At 31.5% G+C, this 13,850-nt stretch overlaps 2 protein-coding genes across 5 annotated transcripts in view; one reads left to right on the top strand and one right to left on the bottom strand.

Annotated features, from left to right (window-relative positions):
- Positions 1–2,000, bottom strand: part of LOC124539596 (nicotinamide/nicotinic acid mononucleotide adenylyltransferase 1) — a 30,698-nt gene extending 28,698 nt beyond the window's left edge. For all 3 annotated transcript variants that reach the window (XM_047116891.1, XM_047116890.1, XM_047116892.1), the window contains exons 1-3: positions 1,798–2,000; positions 1,157–1,268; positions 754–865 (exon numbers count right to left, since the gene is read on the bottom strand). In XM_047116891.1, the coding sequence (XP_046972847.1) occupies positions 754–865; positions 1,157–1,268; positions 1,798–1,873 (300 nt within the window). In that variant the 5' untranslated portion in view covers positions 1,874–2,000. The remainder of the gene's footprint in view (positions 1–753; positions 866–1,156; positions 1,269–1,797) is intronic.
- Positions 2,001–2,925: 925 nt separating this feature from the next.
- Positions 2,926–11,863, top strand: LOC124539595 (zinc finger protein on ecdysone puffs). 2 transcript variants are annotated; one of them, XM_047116887.1, is made up of 11 exons: positions 2,926–3,143; positions 3,620–3,921; positions 4,252–4,412; positions 4,963–5,200; positions 5,755–6,022; positions 6,648–6,772; positions 7,364–7,524; positions 8,281–8,446; positions 8,840–8,981; positions 9,675–9,812; positions 10,310–11,863. In XM_047116887.1, exons 2-11 carry the CDS (start codon positions 3,625–3,627, stop codon positions 10,447–10,449), a joined length of 1,836 nt encoding a protein of 611 aa, XP_046972843.1. In that variant the 5' UTR covers positions 2,926–3,143; positions 3,620–3,624; the 3' UTR covers positions 10,450–11,863. The 2 variants fall into 2 exon arrangements, with proteins under 2 accessions (XP_046972843.1, XP_046972844.1); XM_047116888.1 differs by lacking the exons at positions 2,926–3,143; positions 4,252–4,412 and having other exon boundaries at positions 3,664–3,921.
- The last annotated feature ends 1,987 nt before the right edge of the window (positions 11,864–13,850 follow it).

The raw sequence follows: 13,850 nt of genomic DNA, 5'->3' as shown, positions 1-13,850 counted from the left end.
ACCCAGGCAAGCACCACTATATACTATATATGTGCTTAATTTGTGTTTATAATTCATCTCCTGCTCGGCGGTGACGGAAAACATTGAGGAAACCTGCATGTGTCTAATTTCATTGAAATTCTGCCACATGTGCATTCCACAAACCCACATTGGAACAGTGTGGTGGAATATGTTCCAAGGCCTCTCCTTAATGGGAGAGGAGGCCATTAGACCAGCTTGGTGAAATTTACAAGCTGTTACTTTACTGTTCTTACATTATTCATCTCACACACTAAAACATCTTGTAAGCATGAGTGTCACTCACTCACACTAATGAATTCCTTCATAATATGCACACAGATTCAGATTATTTTCTTGTTATGTATGTAATAGAACAATAATAACTTATTGCCTATACAGGTGGTAAGATAATAAAAGTAGTGTGAATAGTAGACTAGATTGGAAATTATGATATCAATTAATTATTCAGCTACAAAACACTAATATATGTATTCCATATGACAAAATACTGAAGCAAAAAGACAGAAGAAGTATGTAAGTAGTAAGTAAGTAATAATGTAGAGTACAGACAGCAAAAAAAAGACAAATTATTTAATTTTTTAGATGATCATTTTGATTTTTCTTTTGTTATTAAGAAAGAATTCAACATTTTCTCAAAATGATTTAAGAAAACTATGGAGGCCATATATCATCATCGAACAAACATTACAAAATAATTTATTAGAAAAATAATTATTTAAATAAAATTTGTACCTGATGATATTGTAATGACAGTTTAGTTCTCGTCCACCCAGACTGCTGTGTCTCCCATTCAGATATCTTGATCCAACCCGACGATCTCAAAGCTAACTTGAGCATTGATATCCTAATAATGAAAAAAATAGTATTAACAAATACACATTTTTTATGGTGATATTATGTTGCTTATTTTTAGTCGCACTCTTTTACTCTCAAATAAAATCATAACTGAACAATAAAATGCCAGAATAATAGATTGATCCTAGAGACAAGACACATTGCCAATTTTCATGTAATTTTGTAATTTCTCTACATTCATTTTGTGGCCTGTGATTATAAAAAAATGGAGCTGTAATATCATGTAATAGTCTATTGATTTTATTATTATGGTGGAGCCCATAACCCATTGAAGTCTCACCTATGATGTGCAGCAACAAGATCTTTCTTTCCATAAGCATCATGTACTGGTGACACAATACCTCCTACAACAGTGCCCATACCCAAAGATTGCATATAATCTCTTGCTATTTCTGTAAAAAAAAAAACAATATATTATACTCTATTGTTTTAACTAAATTCATTCACTCATTCAATATTATTACACAACACTTAAAGACTTACTCAATAGTAGTATTTATGGTTTTTTTTTAATAAACAAGCATACAGCAGTTATAAAACATTAATATTCGAATTATTTATTTAATATATTATATATTGTTTTGTTGGCATACTTACAATTAGTGTAAGTAAACAGTATGATACAATCATAAGTCACATAAATAATACATAAAAAAAAACTGATAAGAACTATTATTATGTATAAGGTATCACTATAAACCTTTTTGAAAATATATACATTAAATATTTTAATTTTGAATTTTGGATGACGAAAAACATCAAACACAGAAAATATATTCTAATATATTTGAACAAAATTTGAGACACCTATGAAAAGAAACATTCGAAAATGTTATTATTTTAATAATTATAAAAACGGCAAGATTATTTCTACTATACTTAATCTAAATAAACACATGAATTGATATTTCAATAACTTACCGAACATTCGTAAATGCATATACGTCGGAGGGCTAAAACTACCACAAGCCATTAACACAATTTTGCCTTGAGACATTTTTCCACGATTTTATAATTAATATTGTACACAAAATTACAGTATCCAAAATCCTTTTTTGTATGAATGAAATCAATGCCTATTGACTGTTGTGTACATCTACATTACTCATAGCTCAAACTGTATAACTGACATTAGCAAATAGCAATACTGATTAGTGATTACTGAGTGTGTGTTGACTTGCTGTAAAACCAATATTCGAATAGGGATTCTTACAAATAATGTATTAACTTTACCTGTTATAAAAATTATATTACTATTTTGTAAAATTATTTATTTATTATTTAATTGCTTCTAAGATAAAAAAAAAATAAAAACTTTCTTATTTATAACATTTATTAAAAAAAATATGTAGCTTGTTAATTCATTCAACTATTGAATTTTATTAACATAAAGCTATGGCTATAAAAATGGGAATATATGTTTATTTCAGTTACCTTTTCCACTTACAAAAATGAAATAAAAGATTTTAAATACTTTTATTAATTATTTTTTTTGTATATGATTATTACTGTTGAGCAGTTTGCGTTGAGAAAAATATCACATTTTTCAATATCGATCCAAGAGCGAATGCATTGGAATCATAGTTTCTGTATATGAAAACCTTTTGAACTCGTAATACCTAGTAAAATAATTGATTACAATAGATTGATCAATACATAGAATAATGTAAAAACGTATGAAACCAACAATTAAAATTAAAATTCAGTATTTAGTGTTTGTAGCCTTTTAAGGAATTTAAAATAAATTACGAATTACTTTTAAAACACCGTGTATTGCTTGTAATATAATATAAGACGACTTATAAGTTTAACATAGTGTCTTTTTCTAAGTAAACACGTTCTCGATAATTGCTACAGCTCCATTGCATATTTCTTCTATATTTATTAACTATTATGTATTATGATTTATGACCTTATAACATTCTCATTTAAAACTTAATATTTCTGTCCGAGTTGTTCGTTTAATCGAACAAATCGAAACTGTGCCCATCCCTTAATTTCATCTATCTATTATTATATTAATATATTTATAATCTGTACAAAAAAGAGAATAGAGGACGCCGGTGGCTGTCGCTTGTCGACGGTAAAATTGAAAATCGGCCATTTTATATTTTCGCTGAGTCGGTGTCGCGTTTGTTATTAACAAATTAACAATACATTTGCTGTTTCCACTATTCAAAACCAATAAGTTCGTGCATAACTGCTGAAAAAGTGTTAAATATAAAGTGTTTTGAGACCTTTCAATAAGTGCATACACTGTTTGTCCGGTGAGTAATATCTTTTGCTTGTTATGAGGTTTTCGACCGGGCTACGTAAGCATTATAACATTTTTTTAAAATTAATAAATGGTATTTATTAATGCATCAATTTTGAATATTATTGGATGATTATATTAATTAATATATTATTATTTTTCTTCATACAGTAGTATAATCTTAATTTATTGAATTATTTGTTTTTTTTGTAAGTCAATCGTTGATGTAGGTAGCTAAAAAACTTATTATTTATGAAATTAAATCCCATGCTTGGAATTTACTGCCATTATATCTTTTTACCCTCTTGTCGATGTAAATAAAAAAAACCTTTGTACTAGTGACCAAAAGAAAATTAAATTAAGTTTATCGTTATTTTTTATTAAGAATTGAATAAATTCTCCCTTTCTTATTGTTGATTAGTTGTTTTATCCTTAAGGGATAGAAGTAAAATATTTTTCTCTATTACGTCATCCCAATCGTTATTGCAGAAAAAATGGCGAACCGTCGCCCTCAAGGAGGTGGTAGGCGCATGGATTTTGGTCGCAACGATCGATCGAAGAACTTTCGTGGTGGTGTCTCACCCTGGCAGGGTGGCGGCCCGGGCGGTGATCTTCCGAACCTGCTGCCTCTGGGAGGTGGCCCTACTGAAGCCACTCTAGCTCTTGCTAGCAACATTATCAACCTTCTCCAACCGCGTCAAAACCCGGTGCCTTCCTTGCTCGACATGCCTATGCGGCGTGATTTTGGTCCAAACATGAATCGGTATGACCGAGGTTACGGACCAAATAGGGTAAGCACATAATTCAATTGTTATAATCACCTTGTTGTATACAAATAATATTAGTGGTTTGTGATCTTTCATATTTACAATTTTAAAATTAAATTACTATAAAAATGGCTTGAAATTATTAATTTTGTGATAACATAACATGCATAGTTTTTTAAAATAAAATATCTAAAATGGTTATTTCTGAATGTGCTAGTTTACAGGTTTTGAACAAGAATGTGACTCATAGATATGTGGATTTCTGTGTGCAATGATCATATTTTAGCCTATCTTCATAAGGCCTACTGTGGCTAGCAGCTTTATACTAACAACTGCTATATCAATTCCCTCTAGATGGGCAATCAAGGTAATTTCCGGCGTACGGGAAATTACAATCGTGCTGGTGAGCGTATCAACAATCGTAAGCCGTTCAGGCCCAATGATGGGCCAAGACAACAAAACAAGAGCTCCCCGAAAAAGGATGCCGATTCAAAGGCTAAGCCTGTTAAGGACAGGTAAGGAATCCCAGATGTTTCCTTCCGGTGCTATCACCGTTTTTCCATTCCACGGCTATCCTATAAATTAGCTATTTCAGCAAAACTTACGTTCACCGGCAACTCTAGCCGCATTGGCAGTAATTTCCAACCTCATTCCGGGGATTTGTCATTCATACATAAATCAAACAGCATTGAAGAAATTTGTCATGGTCGTCTTCATCATAGACAGCCTGTCTGTTTATGTTAAGTTCTGTTGAAATTGTTTTATAAGTATCTTATTAACAACATGTCTAAAGCTTCATGCATCTATACAAAATTGTATAAAAATATTATTCTGATTCTTAGAAATGTTTGTTTTTTTTATATCTCTAAAGATTAAACTCAATAATTTAAATTTTCTGTATGAAATTTTAACTGTTCTTCTGCTATTTCGTGCAAATATTAGCCGTTTAAATTTTTTTACAGCTTTTAACCTTTTTTTTATTATATAACAATAATAAGCAATAACAATATGTTACACACGTCAATAACATCAGTACACAATTTTAATTTAATGAGTAATCTGTAGCGAGGAAAACAATGATTCTGATAAGCCCGAAAAATCTGAAGAGGACAAGAAGGATACGCCGAAAACACGCTATGATGATATCAACCCGCAACTACTGAAGTGCCACATTTGTAACAAGAGCATGTGGGATGGAAGATCGTTTGAAAACCATCTCAGTGGTCGAGCCCATGCCATTATGATGCAAAAGACTGCAGAGAGTTACGCACTCACTGCCGATACTATGAGGCAAGAGTTTAAGGTTAGTTTAACTATTATTATATAATTATATTCTCATGTGGAACTATCACCCCCAAATGAGAACTTGTTAACTATCAAGTACTTTATTGTCTTATCAATATTTGGAAGAAAAATCTCTCAAGACAAGATCTTTTTAAAATTGTTCCAAGATTACCAAGTTTTACTTTCAAGTTAATATTTCATTGAATGCTACAATGCGTTACTTAAATGTTCCATAGTAGTTAGCCGTTTGCTTTTAAGAAGTACGATTATTGTAAAATTTTTCAATAAATATTTACTTGGTGGTAGGGCTTTGTGCAAGCCCGTCTGGATAGGTACCACCCACTCATCAGTTATTCCACCGCCAAATAACAGTACTCAATATTGTTGTGTTCCGGTTTGAAGGGTGAGTGAGCCAGTGTAACTACAGGCACAAGGGACATGACATCTTAGTTCCCAAGGTTGTTGGCCCATTGACGATGTAAGGTAATATATCTTACAGTGTCATTGTCTATGGGTGATGGGGACCACTTAAAACCACCTATAACATAAAAAAAAAAAAAAAATGATTTCCAGATACGAGAAATGAAACGTACTCGCAAAGCGGGACAGCAGCCGCCGCGAGACTTCTACTGCGCAATGTGCGACATGTACGCGGCCGACGGCGCCATCCACCGCACAACGGTCGGCCATCGCAAGCTCAAGAAGTACCTGCACCCGACCTGCACCTCGTGCCACAAGGAGATGCCAACCAGGATCGAGCTGGACGAGCATCGTCTCACCGCTGAGCATTTGAAGAACATGCAGGATAAACAGGAGGTCATCTCCAAGCCGAAACCGGAAGGTACTTTTTATTATAATTATTTATTAATTTATATTATTTCATATATTATCTATGAGTAGATTTAAATATAGAGACAAGTAGTTCTTGTTAAGTGGAACTGTTTTATCACACTGCAATCATGGGCTTACTATCTGTATCGTACCTTAACCAAATAAGGAAGAACCAATGTTTTTGTCTGTTTGTTTTACAGAATGGTCAAACCGTTTAAAAATTACAAACAAATGTTTGCACTATTACATTTAGTATTTAAGTGGTGGTTAGTATTACAAAGTATGTTTTGTAACCATTTATTTGAAAGCAGTTGGCTTAATATTAAAAACTAACATTTTTAACTTTATGTGCATTATTTATATTCAAATATAATACAAACTTGATTCTTGTAAAGCCATAGGGCCCAACTAGTCAAATCAAGCATATGTAAGCATCTCAATTAACCTTATCCTACTTGGTGTGAATCAGCCACCAGCAAGGCATCCACAAGTACTATGACGCCGAACTTGAATAAATAGAGTTAGGCTACTATAGACTATATATTTTTTAAGTATATAAATAAAGTAAGGGCGAAAGAATAAAGACAGATTATAATTGGACTTAGAGGCTGATGTTTTTTATTTCTTTCCAACAGTGATGATAATATCGACACTGAATATGGAGCAGATGTACCTTCGTGATGACAGGCAACGTTGGAGGCGCGGTGAGCGACAGGATCGGGACAAGGACGAGCCAGAGAAAGACAGCGAGGCAAAGAAGGTAAATGCAATGAGTGTCCTCTTAATTTGAATGTCTTAGAGCTTCGTCTCAGTAGATAACTGGGTATTTGTACTATATGTGGCTGAAATCATAATGAATATGAGAAATATGCTAGTATTTTTATTTGTTTCATGTTTTCTCTGACTGCTGATTGTACATGTTAAATATTGTTGTTTTTTGCCGTACTTAAAAATAATTTATTCCAACAATAAGAGAAGAGAAAAAATCATTTGACATCTAATTTATCTGTTCTCTTTGGTCAAGAGCCTTGATATTCATTATAGATTAGCATAAAAAAGCATTTTGGAGGTGAACAAAACTGCAATCGCAATTTTGGAAATAAAATTTAAGTGGATACAAGTAGTTAAGTGTAGTGTAGTGTAATATTATTGTATTATAAATGAAGATCATAAGCTCTTAGTAGCGCACATTACAGCTAAGTTATTAGCAAATTATTTGGTGTATGTGAATATAAGCTTTTGTTAAACTCTATTTCTAATTCGATTAGACGTAGGATAGATGCATTGGTAGTCAAGTTTTAAGTATATATTAGTATGGAATATTAAAATAATATAAATTGTCATCTAATAGGAGGAAGGTGAAGTTGAAGTAAAGAAGGAACAAGAAGATGTGGAAGTGAAGCAGGAGCCAGAAGTGAAGAAAGAGAGTGTTGATAATGAAACAACAATTCTTGACTACAAAGAAGGAGATGACATTACCAACATGACCGCTGAAATGTTGCCCTATTACAGGTTAGTGATATATTTATAATAAGTTGGCTTTTTGAATAATGACAAGTACTCTGATTATATTCTTAAGATATCATGTGATTTAGGGTTTTCTAAAATTGAAGGTTTTGTAATATTCTTAGTAATTAACATTCAAAGTTCAAGAGTTTGTTAATTAATCAGTAAATCAATTTATTCAAGTAAACTTCACAAAGAAGCGTTTTTGAATCGTCAACAATTAAATACTACCACCGTTTCGGAAAGCAGCTTCTAGCAAGAAGAAACGGCAAGAAACTCGCATAGTTACAGTATTTGTCATTGAGTCAAAGGGTCGCTCTATAACTCAACAACCATCAAGTATTCCAAGATTCTATTCATTAAAATTCCATGTTAAGGGAATCTGAAGTGTCGTATACAGTTGAAATTGGAAAGCAGATTTATTGTAAATATGTTAAGTACTATCTCATGTATCTAAATGTTTTAATCTGTTATCTGTTACTGTACCAAACAAAATAAATCCCTGCAAAATACACATTTTTAAAATATCTGTTCCAAAATGATTTTTATGTATATAATTATACATTCAAAGTAGTTTTGAAGTGTTATTCTCATCAAGTAATGATGAAACAATAAAGAGAATTAAAAACAAAACTAATTTTGACTTTATATAATATTAATTTACAAATCATTTAGTTATGATACTAATAAAACAGAATTTTCATGGTTCTATGACTATGATTTGAGGTAAAAATATAGAGTATAACTTATGTATGTCCGCAGCACGGAGCGCGGCGTGGGCCGCTCGTTCCTGTCGCCCTTCAGCTGCGTGCAGTGCACGCTGTGCCGCAAGCTGCTCGACAGCGACGAGACCGCAGAGGTGCACCTGCGCACCTGGCGCCATCATCAGCTCTTCGTGCGCCTGCTGGGCGACAAGAGCGGCAACCAGGTACTTATGGTTAGGGGTTGTCCATTAATCACGTGATCTTTTCTTAGCATTTTTTAATAGTTAGTCAACAGTAGTTTAATAGGAAGTCAACAGGTATTAATTCTACGCTTTTTTATCATCTACAAAATCTTGTATCGAGTAATATGCCTTTTTTACCAATGTATTTTTTATAAACGATTTGAATTTACGTAAAGGCAAAGTTAAAAATGTCTGCGGAATTTTATTATAAAAACGGATACCTCGCCCCAAGAAAGATTTATTGACTTTCACCAGTTGGTCTGCTCGAAAGTCAATAATTACGTTTTTTATTGTAATAATGAGATTGTTGACATCTAATAATAAAAAATGCTATATATTAGTTTGAAATATTTCTCAAATATGGATTTGTTTTAGACACTACAGCCAACAGCAGAGCAGAGCAGTAAGCGGGCGCTGAATAATGACGATTCTGGTACGTGGAAGAGACGCAAGACGACCCGTGACGATGAAGAGGAGGAACCAAAGGAACAGAATGGACACGACAATACTGTTAAAAGTAAATTACTATTAATACATACTTTACTCAAATAAAGATGTCGAGATGGCCCAGTGGTGAGAACGCGTGCATCTTAACCGATGATTGCGGGTTCAAACCCAGGCAAGCACCGCAGATTCATGTGCTTAATTTGTCTTTATAATTCATCTCGTGCTCAGCGGTGAAGGAAAACATCGTGAGGAAACCTGCGTGTGACAAATTTCATAGAAATTCTGCCACATGTGTATTTCACCAATCAGTATTGGAACAGCGTGGTGGAATATGTTCCAAACCTTCTTCTCAAAGGAAGAGGAGGCCTTTAGCCCAGCAGTGGGAATTTACAGGCTGTTGTTGTTTTTATATTCTATGCAGCTGTTGGTTTATCGAATTACAAATATATAAAACTACCTAAACATGACTTCTAACATTCAGTTTGTGACAAAATCTTCTTAAATCCGCCATAATGTCCTTCGAAAATATAGTTGTAGTAATATAATGCATATTTAAGTCTTAGTCTGTCTTTATAGCTTATTTAATATTTGATAGATAGTTATATGGTCTGTAGCTTTTGTAGGCTCGAATTTCGTCAAAATCAGTTCAGTGGATCCGTAAAAGTGCAACAGACAGAAAGTTAGTTCTGCTTTTATAATATTACTACAAACTGCATTGATAGAACTATGTATGTGTACTTAAAAACAAAATTTCATTAAACAGAAGAGCCAGCAGAGACCGAAGCAGAGGTTGAAGCTAATTTGTTCAATGAAGATGGAGATCTTCCCGCCGCTGATGAGCTTGAGGACTGGGAGCAGTCAGTCGATGAGATACTCTACGATGAGAACAAACGTGATGACAGTCAGTATATCACTTACTACAAAAACATTAATAAGCTATTATATTATAGCTTTAACTTCACGCACAGAATCGATCAAAATAAGAGTTTTATTAAATAAATTAAATTTCTTGGTAACTATCATGTAAATTATATGTATTATACACAAATTTCTTTTTTACAGTAATTCATGATGATAAATCCACATTAAGAATGAATATGTTTTTTTGTGAGTTTTCATAGTAGACTTGTCTTTATGTTTAATTAATAATGCCTTTACAATTTATATTTTCTTAAATGATCGCAATTTGTGCACTTGATTGTGTCAGTTTATAATATTTGTTTTACTGTGACAACGTCGTAAAGGCAAATTGAACACTTCAGGAAACCCAATTGCTCAACTGGATAATTAAGCTTAATTTTTGTTGGTAATAAGCTAATAAAAATGCGCCGTGCATGATTGTATCAATTTTAATTAGTAAGCAAAAATTTTTAAATCAATATTCTTTTTATTAATCAGAACCGGAGGAAAAAGAAGTTGAAACACCAGTTGAAGAAGAACCAAAAGCTGCAGAGCCCGAAGAAGTAAAAGCGACTCCTCCTGCCACCCAACCGAAGCCTTCACCCACGGGACGTGGCAGAGGGCGCCGTCGTTACTAGACGCATTGTTTGTAATATCACTGGGCAGTCATATCACTCCCATTCAAGTTATAAATCATAATAAAGCAGCACCGTTTTGTTATCTCTATTGCGAGATTTCAATTATCAAAGTTATGGTAGGGATATGAAATAGTATACAGAAATGGTGAAATGCCAATTTACTTTTTAAAAACATTTGTAACGGTTTATTACTGTATTGAAATTCACTCATCAGATAATTGCAAGAACTCAGTAATTCAAAAAGGTGACATTTGTGTGTTTATTATGAATTGTGCGTATTATGATGCAATTTAATTTTTTAATCAGAAGTACTTTTGATAGCTTTTTCTTGAAAATTTAATTGAGTGTGTTATCTCAACTGTAGCGATCAATGTCATTTGTGTCCTTCATCCTATGCTATATTGGCGATATAACTGCCATGTCCGCACAACTGAAAGCCATTAAACTAAGAATTGATTGATGATGTATTCTATTTAATAACAAAGTACTTGATAAAAAAAAATTGTTTGTTTATAACAATATATAAAAAAAATAAGATGATATTTTGTTATTATTTGTAATTACTGAGTTCTCGCTGTTGTGTGAAAATTTCGCATAGAATGTGTCTGACCGTGATAATCACTACACAATTAGCCAAACTATTTGTTATGATTACCGTATGCAACCGTAGATTTGAAATTATGTATAGTAATATTTTATTTAAATAAATACTGCGATAATTGTCTGTATTAGAAATGTAGAACAAAGTAATTCTTCATATTATATATAATTATCTGATCTCGAAAGATTTACTAAGTCTCTGAGTAGATGATCAAAATCAGATTGCTTTTAATCTAAAAGCTAAATGCTCATTGATCGCCAGTTGTTATATTGTCTTCTGCTAGCCAATGAGAATTCAGATTTTAATTTATTTTATCTGTCTTTGATCAGCATTAACAAATCTGGTGAATAGTAGTAGGAAATGATTTTCTGTTTGTAGTAGCTTCATATATTAAAAATAGATAATTAGTGTCTTCTATTCAATCTTATAAAATATTCATAGTCAATACATTAGACCTTTAGGATAGTATACTATATACTTCCCTTGTATGGTATATAATCAAAAATAAGTAAAGTCAGATAAAAATATGATATGATGAAGTCATTAGTTCTTCATAATTAGAATTGTATAGCGATTGTAGTTACACAATGCTCTTTCTTTCTCATTTGAGGAAACTATTTCTTATGTTTCCTAAAAGGAATTGAACAATTATTCATCAGCTATACGACTTTTGTTAGTAAGGCTAAGTAATTAGATCCGTGTAGTTTTTAATGTTCATGATTTCTATTTTGGACAAATGAATTCACTATTTATATTTCAATATCTACTGCAATACTCTCCTTAGCTGTTAAAGTATTACTTTTGAATATAAAATTTAGATTGATTTGTTGTCTATCGAAAATACACTTGTAGATTATTTATATGCTTAGATAATTTTGCAATACAAAAGAGCTAAAACTAACCAGCCCACTTTATATTCTTGGTCTGAGTTACTCCTACGCTTGACACTCGTCACAATACCCAGGCTATGAAAAAGATTTCATATGTATTTAACTCCTAATTTAATTTCCTACATTATTTTGTAGTTAAGTGTTTATTGGTTATTACATAATTTCTTTTAAGAAATGTATAAAAACCACTAACTATTTAGGTTTAATATTACCTATATGGCTATAAGATGTGCCAAGCAAGCACATAGAACACTAACATAATATATCAAAGAAGAGGTAATTGGTAATTTTTACTTTATAATAGTTGTAAAACATTAAAATGCACAAAAATATTGTGTCATAAAATATTTTCCTTTTAAGGAATGTAATGATAGGCTTAGAAGAATGCAAGTTAGGTGAAATTTTATATAAAATAATTATGAAATTTTCCAAATTCCATAATATGATATGATTATGTACACACATATTTAAAATTTAAAATATTCCCGACACCCATTAACACTATTATTTACACCCAAATGAAGACTATGTTGTATGAAACAAATCGGAAATAAGTAGTGATTTTTTTCAATAAAAACAATATTATTTACTCTAGTAGGCTGTTAGCAGCACTTTGGATTGTCATTTTATAAGATAAAATAAAGTTATTTATAAAGTTAGTAAGTATCAATCAATATAAAAGTTTGATTTAGACAATTTGATTCCATTTTCGAGTTCATTTATTATTTTATATATATTTATACATCTTATCAATCTTTAAGTTGACAGATATTAATGACCGTTATGTAAGCTTAAACAATAACTGTATTTTTACAAAATTAATTTATATATTTGTTTGTAATTTGTGAAATTAGTAAAATATAAACTTGTTTTGAAATATTCATAACAATGTGGATGCAAATTAAATGTAGTAGCAACTTGTAATAACAGTAGATGTCTTACATTACTCTTTTTAAGTCTTTCTCATGTTTTTCTTGTATCTTCTATCTTATAACAATAAACTGTGAGTACAGAAAATGTTTTATTATTTTTATATCCTATAAAAATATAAAAAAAAAAATGTTGATTGATTGTAAGTTTTAATTTCTTATTTTATTTTTGTAAATTTAGTAAATAATATATGCAAGTTTTTGGTCACAACAGTTACTCCCAATAGAAATTAGCCAACTACACTCCAAACTCAACTAATTCAATTTCAAAAAATGTATAAACAACTAATCGTCGGCTTATTGCAAGAAGTCATTAACTACAAAAAGTCATCAAGTACAGTTAAAAGCACAAAGGAATTTACTTGTCAAATCTTAATATTATGCAAAAACTCACGATCTTCTAGCTTTTCAAATTAAGACGTTATAACCAACACATAAAGTCGATAATTACTATTTTCTGTTTTATGATAGCTCGAAAATCACTAACCAGCAATAGTGATTCCTAGTGGTAAAGGTAAATGTATGTGTGAAAAAAATAAAGGTACTTGATGACTTTATAGGAATATGTTTTACTTACAACATTGTTAGTAACAACTGGCTAAAATTCATTATCAGCACATAATTATTTCTGTTAAAACATTATGCGCATCAAAAGGGTTTAAAATAATCTTAGTGACTTTTTCTAATGTAATTTACTAGTTAATTCTCATAGTTATTTGGCCAAAAATAATTAATATAACACCATAAATATAACACCGCTAAAAAAGAAAAGTCGGCAGATCTTCCTTTATTGGAACAAAAGTATGAAGAACATATGCTGTTAAAAGAACAAAGTAGAAAAGCTAAAGAGGAGGACAAAATTCCGGCTAATACAGATGAAAACTTTAATTCTATTACGTTAGATTTACAAATGGTTCTTCATATGCCATCAAGTAATGTCTCTTTTTTGTATTACCTTCGGAAGCTGAACGTTTACAATGC

Source organism: Vanessa cardui, chromosome 23 (assembly GCF_905220365.1).
Source record: "Vanessa cardui chromosome 23, ilVanCard2.1, whole genome shotgun sequence".
Classification (NCBI taxonomy): Eukaryota; Metazoa; Arthropoda; class Insecta; order Lepidoptera; family Nymphalidae; genus Vanessa; species Vanessa cardui.
The sequence above is the reverse complement of the archived record's forward strand: the minus strand, read 5'-3'. Positions and strand labels throughout refer to the sequence as shown.